General features: G+C 40.2%; 1 protein-coding gene across 1 annotated transcript in view; it reads left to right on the top strand.

The window, feature by feature from the left end:
- Nucleotides 1-10,159, top strand: part of LOC109472581 — a 23,671-nt gene extending 13,512 nt beyond the window's left edge. The window contains exons 19-29 of the mRNA XM_019772366.1: nucleotides 661-789; nucleotides 1,216-1,443; nucleotides 1,904-2,113; nucleotides 2,695-2,928; nucleotides 3,254-3,401; nucleotides 3,774-3,865; nucleotides 4,446-4,640; nucleotides 7,213-7,299; nucleotides 8,164-8,331; nucleotides 9,304-9,468; nucleotides 9,915-10,159. Of these exons, the coding sequence (XP_019627925.1) occupies nucleotides 661-789; nucleotides 1,216-1,443; nucleotides 1,904-2,113; nucleotides 2,695-2,928; nucleotides 3,254-3,401; nucleotides 3,774-3,865; nucleotides 4,446-4,640; nucleotides 7,213-7,299; nucleotides 8,164-8,331; nucleotides 9,304-9,468; nucleotides 9,915-9,928 (1,670 nt within the window). The 3' untranslated portion in view covers nucleotides 9,929-10,159. The remainder of the gene's footprint in view (nucleotides 1-660; nucleotides 790-1,215; nucleotides 1,444-1,903; nucleotides 2,114-2,694; nucleotides 2,929-3,253; nucleotides 3,402-3,773; nucleotides 3,866-4,445; nucleotides 4,641-7,212; nucleotides 7,300-8,163; nucleotides 8,332-9,303; nucleotides 9,469-9,914) is intronic.
- Nucleotides 10,160-10,259: the final 100 nt, after the last annotated feature.

The following is a 10,259-nucleotide window of genomic DNA, read 5'->3' as shown; positions in this document are numbered from 1 at the left end:
CTTTTTTATCGTATATATATATACATTTCGTTTAGGTCCGGGAAACTCAAAGATTCTGGATGTCATTTTGTACATCAATTGTGTCGTCAAGGGTAATTTCAATTTCTCAATTTCTTAAGTTAGCCGTTGGACTGGAAAGCAACCTCTCAGGAAGAGAGCTCAAGATGAGTCATTATAATCATAGTGGCAGTTTTCAAAATATATCCAGTTGCTTTATTAGTTTTATCTTATATCTTATATATAATTAACTAAATCATGTATCATTCATCCACACATCTTATCATCGACTGGTCCTAGTGTAGGTGAGAGACCAGAATCATCTTAAAATTATTTTAGGGTTCTAAGTGCGATACTAAATCCGTGTGACACAGTGTCCTTTTCATAGTTACGGAACTCTTTAAACATACTGACCGATTGGCCAGGTGGATGTATCCTAATCGTATAGCGAGGGAAGTCGTGTTTCTAGTGTCTTTCCCATGGGCAACGCATCGGGTATTTTAGGGAATCGAACCCAGGACCTTTGGGAGAAGGAATGTTTTCTTTATAATCATACTAGCTTAAGATGCAGGTCAACTATTTCAAGACATACATGTACCGTTACTGTCATATTCTTCATGCCTCAACAATTGTTTGGTGTTAATATTCTTTGCCATTGTTCAGATATCGATGAGTGTGCTGACGACAGCACAAACGAGTGTGACTACGGCTGCGTCAATGAAGAGGGTTCATTCTACTGTACCTGTCCGGAGGGCTACCAGATAGATCAACTGGATAGGAAGACATGTAGACGTGAGTGTGACCCTTCAATTAGCTACATGTTGTTGTTTTGGGTATTTCGGTGTAATGCTAACCACACATTTGCAAATTTACTTAGACATACACTGATAATTTACAGACTCACTCACTCACTCACTCACTCACTCACTCACTCACTCACTCACGCACTTACACATATATTCACAAATCTAATCAGTGACACACACACACATAGACTCACGTAAACGCACATACATACATACACACACACACACACACACACACACACACACACACACACACTGATCACTCACACTTTGAACCACTAATTACACACAATTACTCACACACTGATCACTCACACACGAATTCACTCTCACGCAGTCACGTATCACTCACGCAGCTAACCTAACACTTGGCGCACCTCTTGACGCTCTGTTTTTACATTCTTTCTTTCAGCAATCAACTGTACCGGGTTATTCCATCCTACACACGGCAGGGTGACTGCTGTGGGCAGTAACACGGACTGTACTACCCGGGACGTGGTGAGGGGGACCAGGTGCCGGTACACCTGCACGGACGGGTATGAACCAGTAGATCCCGACTACCGTGGGGTCGTGGGAGGGGACATCGTCAGGGAATGTAGGACCACCGGGTCATGGTCAGAGGAACGGATAGAATGCTCACGTAAGTACAATGCGATTTGTATTGTCCGCCAGACAAGAAAATTACTGAATGTGCTGCACCCCTCCAGTCATCTACCGTCGACAAAATGCTTTATCTTAGCGTCGCAGTTTTACCTACGTAACGTTCCACAGACCAAAGTCGTTAATGTTTGCCTCTCTTATCTATATCTATTTATCTACATACCCATCTATCTAGTATCCATCTAATCTATCTACCTTTCTATCTAACAGTATTTATTTAATATATATATATATATATATATATAGAGAGAGAGAGAGAGAGATAGATAGATAGATAGATAGATAGATAGATAGATAGATAGATAGAGAGCGAGAGAGAGAGAGAGAGAAAGACAGACAGACGAATTGATAGATGGAAAGATAGACGGACATTTTTTTCTGAATAACCCTAATCCTTATACTTGTTAACTTATTTAAAAACAACACACATTGTTTTTAAGCGATGGAATGCCCACTGCTGACGTTGCCAGACCATGGCCTGGTCCATCCCCGCAGCTGCCGGGAGCAGGCACAGTTTGGGCAGCAGTGCACCGTGTCCTGTGGGACAAACTACCGGCTGAGGGGAGAGGCAGTCACCACCTGTACCAATGTCGGCTCCACTGGTAATATTATCATAGACTGGAGCAACAAGGAATGGACTTGTGTCCAAGGTACTTTTTCCCAATGGCTACACTAATACCAATTTAATGTAACAGGTGATATTCGAGCGCGTATTGATTTTTTCCAGTTCTAAAAAAATCACCTTCTCCAAAACTCAAGCCTCGGTGCCGTCTTTCGTAGTCCATGGTAGTTAGTGACAATAGGGAGTCAGCGGTAACTACGGAGGACGGCACCCAGGCTGCCGAGGCTCCACTGAACTCCAGAACTAATATATGTCACAAAAGTCCAACATGTGCCGGCTTGTCGTAAAAGCTGTTATGTACTAAAAGAAATTTGCAATACCAGCTTTCTCTCCCCGTTTTGTTGCATATTTTGCCTTTAAGATACCAATTTTCACCGAAATTTGGTGATGTTTAGATTTGGCCACATGGTGCTTAATTCGTTTTGATGACATGTACGGGCCAAGAAAATTTATCCATAAAAGTTTCTTGGTACATGGACCATTTAAAATGAGTTATGTTTTGGTAACTAAAGATGCTGTGTATCCTATTAATTATGGACTTCAAGACACATACAAGACTGAGTGATGATAAATGACTTATTATAGGTACCACAAATATCTTGTCTTCAGACTTTTCAGAACCATACGTCACCTGTCCTCGTGACGTCAACACTGAGCTTGGGCCAGGGGAGAGTCACGTGGTTGTTAACCTGACGTCACCGCAGTCCAACTACGAGACCACCATAGACGGCGACTATGTCCTCGGTAAAAACACCTTTACCATCGGGGAGACCAATGTGGTCTTTACCGCTCACGGGCACAACGGCGAGACGGCTTCATGCACTTTGAGGGTCCGCGTTTATGGTAAGTAATTAAACTTTACATACACACGATATAAAATTATAACTGCATTCACACATTACTAAAACAAAACAATAAAATAGAAGATTTTATACCACCGCGAGATGTTAACAGTTTTGTTCAATTTTTGGCTTGAAGTTTTGTGTGTACCTCTACATGCATTTTCCACGTGTACTGCCATTTGGCTTTGATTTCGCTTTCTGGTACCTAACGTTCTGTGTCTGACATACATATACATGTACACACACACACACACACACGCACACACACACACACGGTGCCTGACGAATGTACTTAAACGGACTTTTTTGTATCTCGACTATAACAGACAGTGAGCGGCCTACTGTCAAGTTCTGCCCCGCGTCTCAAGTCATAGAAACTGCGAGTAGTGATCCAGTCAGCGTTACATGGGACGACCCGCAGTTTGTAGACAACGTTGGGATAAAAAGTACCACACACGACGTGAAACCAAACAAGTAATCTTAATTACTTAAAAGCCTCATCAACTTTCCCCATAAATTTAGTTACTTGAAAATAATATATGAAATGTCACTTATTTATGGATAAATGCGCGATGATGCACTCATATGCCAGTCTCTGCCTACGCAAAATGGGTTAAGTGGGACATCTGAAATTTTCTGTGAATGTCAGAAAACGTTAAGGCTTTCGAAATGCTTTGGTGACATGCTTTTGATACTTGCTAGTATTTACTGTATATTTTCTGTATGTCAGAGGGTGAGAAGATTGGGTCAGATCGCACAAGCTATACTCTTATCAAAAGAAATTGTATCAGGCCTTGCATTATTTCTTGATTGCCTTTAATTAATTGTTTTCTTGACACTTTTCAGGCCTTTCACATGGGGATTCTACTACGTTAAATACACCGCTGAGGACGAGCATGGTAATTTTGCTGAGTGTACCTTCACTATCCACGTCAAGAGTAAGTATTATTAACGACACTTCCAACTACAATGTAGCTTCCTATTTACGCATCTTAAAGCTATTCAGAGTCACCAAACTTGGAATGGTTTTCGATTAGATCAATGAAACCTATTTCAAAGGTAAAAATGAGCAGGCATCTTCTGTTAGGGACGTCCTCTCGCATACATGTAGGACATAAACCGGAGGTCTAGTGTTCAAAGGAATGTTCTAATTTTTACAACGGTGACACTAATAGTAATGTTCGACTACGAAGGACTATCAAGAAGTTTCATTGCGTCACTCAGTGGCAATTAGAAAGACCGTCTAAAAATCACAGGCTGTCAAAAACTTACTGGAAGTACTACCTTCCTGGCCGGAAAAATAATTACCATGCAATTCATGCTAATCCATGCAAAAGAACAATGGTATGTACTTTTACAGTAAAATGTATATGGAGCACTGCATAGCTGGCTAGGTCAGACAGGTATCTTGGTTAAAAAAACACGGCTTGAAATATAAGAATTTTATGTTTCTAATGAACACTAAATCTTCTATACATGTATACAATGCATCATATGGCACATGTAATCTCTCTACAGAAAAGGAGTGCGAAGAGCTTGTGCCTCCGAAGAACGGCGATCTCAGCTGCGATAATTGGGCTCATGGAAAGTTTTGCCAGCTAAGCTGTGACTCGGGCTTTCAACCGTTCGAAGAAGATGCTGCCGATGTGTATACATATGCGTGCGGCCAGGACGGCGAATGGAAACCGACATCGAAGGTCCCAGACTGTGTCGGTGAGATGAATTTTGTCATATAACAATGTAAACATCCACTTCAAAATATAAGCAAGTAAAATCTTAGAGTTTATACCTCCTGGCTTTTTATTGTATATTTTTATACAAGGTTTTAAACAAAGAATTTATCGAGACTGGACACCCCTCTGTGTGAGGGGTCATATACGTGGACCAGACCGAGAATAGCTTAAACACGCCAAAGGTCAACGGTCGCGACCACTTGTACGCTCAAAGGGGTGTTTTGGGGCCACCAAAAGGCACCATTTTCACGACCGAAACACATATACAATAAAAACAAGAAGCCATAGGTGACAATCCTCCGTGAAGTTTTATATATTTCAACAAAATCCCAAGCGTCAACGCCAGACCTACTGTGCAGACATTATAATTAGGCAACGGTTAATACAATGAGGGCGCGTCACAAGCATAAAACATACAAAGAGCTAAATCCATTACTGCTCCCAGGGCGTGTAAAGATACTGTGCTTCAAGTTCGAAGTTCATTTTAATTACACACACACACACAATCATTGCATTCACATAAAGATCGGACTATCATGGTCGTGTCTAGTAACAAAGATAGCCCCACCGTCTTACCGTGCCTGTACCTAATTAAGCGCGCCTGGAACAGGACAAATTCCAGCAACAGTTGCGGTAAGCACCGCGAGTGTTACTACCGCCGGCCAGATAACCAGGATATCTGCTTATAGTACCTCTGCTACCAGACAACTGCCTAAACCTACGGCCTATTCCACAGGATTGTAAAAGTAGGGATGTTTCTAAAATATGCATTTACTTCAATATCAAAACAGCTACGGTAAAAATAGAAAGACGTGCATCATCCCGGACATAATGCCACACCACATGCGAAATTACACAGAAATGCGACGTACGGAAGAATACGTTTTGGCTGCGAACATCTTCCAAAAAACTTGGCATCTCTTAACCATGGGCAAAAACATCTGGAACCACTTATAAAAACCACCCCGTATCTGCATGAAGTTCCACCCCCCCCACTGCTATTCCAAACAACGCGTTTTTCTGGACCATTCCAATTCGCCTCGTAATTGTAGGGGTGCGTCTGCAATATTACATTGACCGCGAAAGCAGCAACGACAAAAATACACATTCGTGCATCAACACGGGCATGCCCGCAGACGGCGTATAAAATTGCGTGCCGATTACACAAAGAGAACCCAGTGTTTTGACTGCGAACATGAAAAATCAGTCGATCACAACACTCCGTCCGGAGGTCCTGACCTCCTTCACGGAGTAACAAAAGAACGTGCATCATCTGCAGCCCAATAGCAAAACATATACTAAGTACCGAGTCTCAAAAGAATCCGTCCACCCAAACGTGAGAAACAGCTGCGAACATGAAAATCTAAATCTCTCACAAAACCCTCCCCCGGAGGTAAAAAAATGAATGTCATTAACAGGTATTTGCCATCCGTTTGTATCGCGGTGTAACATATGTCATATACTGAAAATAACCGGTGTAGGAGAATACAAATAATTAATTAAAAAAAAATGGAAGTTAAGATACCAGAAAATGGGGAAAACTGTGGAGCCTTTATTTTTAGTGATTTTGAAAACAAGTAATGCAGAGAAAATACACTCAAGTGACGTCGACATAGAGCTTCGCAATGTTAGTCACCTCATAAAATCATACAAGAAATGAGATATGAATTTATGGTATAGGGAGAATATATCACTGCACGAAAACTTAGATTTACCAATACCAGTAGAGTTGGGTTATGTTTACTTTTATTACTAAACACTTCTGAACTTTACAATGGTAGTAAATAAAAGTCAAGTACGATAATACCAGACTTTTGTTAAGGAAATTACTGCAATTGACCTTTAGTTACGACGATTGTAAAGCCAGATACTGTGTACATAGTAAACTTTACCTGAATTTACAACCTTTGGTAAATCCAACTTTTCGTGCAGTGTAGCAAACAATCATTGTACATCAGAAGTAGCGATGGACACTTATATAGGTCGGAATGTGTGTTATTATAACCTATCAGCATGAAAGTTGGCTATTCACTTGTCAGTATGTCTAAAGAGGATGTAGGGGTATGTCATATTCCACTGGATCATGAGGCAGAAATTTGCAGTCACTCCCTCATAATACCGAAGTGGCCAATCTTTACTGTCTGGCTAATGGATACTGCCTGGCCAATTTGATACTGTCTTTTGCGGCCTCCGAAAGATCTGTATGGAGATTAGGTACCTGTAGTTACTAGCACATATGGAAAGGAAGGAAAGGTCTCCCGTGCCCTTATGCAGACCGTAGGGTGGTGCCCATATCCATTTCTGTAGCCACTACAGCAGGGAGCTGGTCCGCTGGTAGTGCTGTGTGTTTGACCTTCCCACACCCTTTCTCTTATGTGCTGAGTGCTAAGCAGAGAAAGAAGTGTGTACCATTTTTAAAGTCTTTGGTATGGCCCGGCCGGGGTTTGAACTCACGACCTCCCGGTTACAAAGCGAGCACTCTACCATTTGCGCCATTGTACCGGTGCACATATGACTGCACTTTAATGTGGATTTTCTTGATCATACTGTAGAGGTTTCTGAACAAGTTACAAGAGGCCGCGGAAAGTCGTGTAGACCAGGTGCTGTGACAAAGCAGAGGCGGAGCAAAACAGTATGTGGTAAGAAATTTCAATCTCAATGTTGTCATGTTCTATCAACACTAACCTCTATCACTGTGAAGAAAGATGTATTTACCAACGTTAACAAATGCCAGGTAAGTTTAGCAAGGGTTGCTTTAGGCGAATAAACGTCTCCGGTAAAGATATGTGACCTGTTGGCTTTAATCGCTACAACAGGTAGCCATCTCATTTTTTTTTGGAAAGAACGCTGCATACCGTACGAAAAACTTAATCTTAGGCATTAGGTGATTATGTATTTGCCCCATGCAACTCAGAAAGGTACGTCTGCGAAAGGTAGTCTAAACGATAACGACACATGGGAGTTTGATAACGGCTACGATATCACATGCCAAAAGTAACAATTATGGGACTTACCTGACATCATCTTCTTTGTATTAATGAATTCCACTTTTCGTGCAGTGGCAATGCCATTAACAACACCGAATATGTTTTTTTTATCTAAACCTGGATACATTAAAGATTTTCATTATACTTCTCAGCCCTTATGAAATGCTTTGAGGTTTAGGCAGGGATGTATTTCTGGCAAGTATTAAAAAAGTTTTAAAAAAAATACGGCCATACTATAGTTTGCTAGTTTACAAATGCACGCAATATGTTCAATATTACACGAGAAAAAAAAGCATATGTAGTAGGGTCATTTTAATACCCGTTTTATGGATTAAGTATCAAATCAAATGTACATCTAGTACATGCTCTTAGCCCGATAAGGAATTCAATGTACATTATATTATTGTTATCATTGTTATTAGACTAGTAGCATTATCATTACGTTTACCAGAAATGTGAGGAAACATATAGTACATGTTCCTTAACATTTACGGATATTTTGATTCCTCTCCACAGTGAGCTGCCCATCGGGTACATTTTGGAAAGATACCACCGGAGGGCCTAAGTGTGTGGACTGTCCAGTAGGTACTTACCAAACCGAGACGGGCCAGACAGTTTGTAACGACTGTCCAAATAAAACCAACACTACCGAAGCCGGAGGCAAGAGAGAGGAAGACTGTCATGGTAATTATGTGTTATTTATGTGTTTTTCAATAAAAGTTAGATTTAAAGATTTCTTGTTGATGAACAATACTAACTTTTTTGTTGATGGGATGTCATACATACTTAATCGCATGTCGTTGTGTTAATATTCTGGAGATTTTTGTTGTGTTTATATTCTGAAAATGTTTGTTGTTTTAATATTCTAAAGATTTTTTATTATGATGCCAAACACTGTTTTTCTTGACAGAATACCATCAACTGCATGTTGCTTTGTCAATATTCTAAAGATTCTTATTATACTCGTCAAAAGCAGTATAAACAAGTAAAATCTGAGATTTTATACCTCCGGGCTTTTTATTGTATATTTTTATATGTTGTTTACAACAACAATTGTTGCGCGCCGCAGGACTAGGGTTTTAAACAAAGATTTTATCGAGACCGGACACCCCTCTGTGCGAGGGGTCACCTTCGTGGACGAGACCGAAGTACCTAATACACACCAAAGGTCAACGGTCGCGACCACTTTCACGCTCAAAGGGGTGTTCTGGGGCCACCAAAAGGCACCATTTTCACGCCCGAAAACACATATACAATAAAAACAAAAGAACGTGCATTATCTGCAGCCCAATAGCAACACATATACCGAGTCTCAAAAGAATCTGTCCACCCAAACGCGAGAAACAGCTGCGAACATGAAAATCTAAATCTCTCACAAAACCCTTCCGCGGAAGGATGTCTCCTCCCCCGGAGGTAAAAAGAGAGAAGCTGTTTATTAGCTTTTATGTTCATGCTTAAGAATATTTATCCTAGTTAAATGCAAATGTGATTATTATTACTTGATCGTACTGTTTTAGCGTTGTTGTTTCAGAAGTTGTATAAAACCGTGCTTAGATTTGAATGTATATTGTGTAAATATAGCCTGGATTCCGAACTAAATCTTGTTTGGGATGTCATTCATATCCTTATTAACAACGTTTGAAATTCTTCCCTCAGACTTGTGTCCTCCAGGTACTTTCTCGGACACTGGACTCGGGCCGGACTGCATGCCATGCCGACGAGGCTTCTACCAACCGCTCGCTGGTCAAACCTCGTGCCTCTGGTGCCCGAAGAACACAAACACCACCCGCAAGGGAACTGTCTCCGAGGACGATTGTGTCGGTACGTTTGCCTCAAGATCTAAAAGATCCATTATGTAACATAAGGGCGACTATCATGTAGTCATGCATGTTTGTTTACATTTTGTGGTATTTGTGGTGGTTCCACAAAATGTGAACTATTCTCGTGCCAACTATTAATGTCAAAAGTGTAAGATAATTGCACAAGTATGACTAAAGGTGGAAGTAAATGGCAATTACATGAATATCTTTCTCGATAAAAAAAATGTTTTGGAAGCAACATGTTTTAAAACGCCCCCTTTACCTATAAATACTTTCAACCATTTCAAAATCATAATTAAATTCTCAAAACTTTGTATTCTTAATATATCCTCAATATTAGGCAGATTTAGCGTATTTAAATGCACTTTTTGATAGAATGGTAGCTTTGCTGCATATTTTTAGGTTTCATACAAAAAATAACCATGTCATTCTTATGTTCTTTTCCAGGAGACGAAGAGTAGAAGAATTATGATTCCAGACAACACGAAAAAAGATACCTGCAATAAAGACGAAATAACTGACAAAACTCACAAATATACATGTATAACATCTGTTAAAAAACGCACTTATGTTACAGTACTAGAACACCACCGTGTTTAATAATAGCTGTTCCTCTATTATAGCTAGTGACCCAGGAATTAACAAAATAGAAAATGCAGAATTGTCGAAGAAATAAAGAACAAGAACAAATATTATTTTGTACATTTGTTGATTATTTCAGATATCATGACAGATTATCTCGCCAATATATTAAAAAAAATCATTGTAATGTCCAATCGTCTGGCATGTCAA

Source organism: Branchiostoma belcheri, unplaced genomic scaffold (genome assembly GCF_001625305.1).
Source record: "Branchiostoma belcheri isolate BF01 breed outbred unplaced genomic scaffold, Haploidv18h27 scaffold28, whole genome shotgun sequence".
In the NCBI taxonomy this organism is placed as follows: Eukaryota; Metazoa; Chordata; class Leptocardii; order Amphioxiformes; family Branchiostomatidae; genus Branchiostoma; species Branchiostoma belcheri.
The sequence above is the reverse complement of the archived record's forward strand: the minus strand, read 5'-3'. Positions and strand labels throughout refer to the sequence as shown.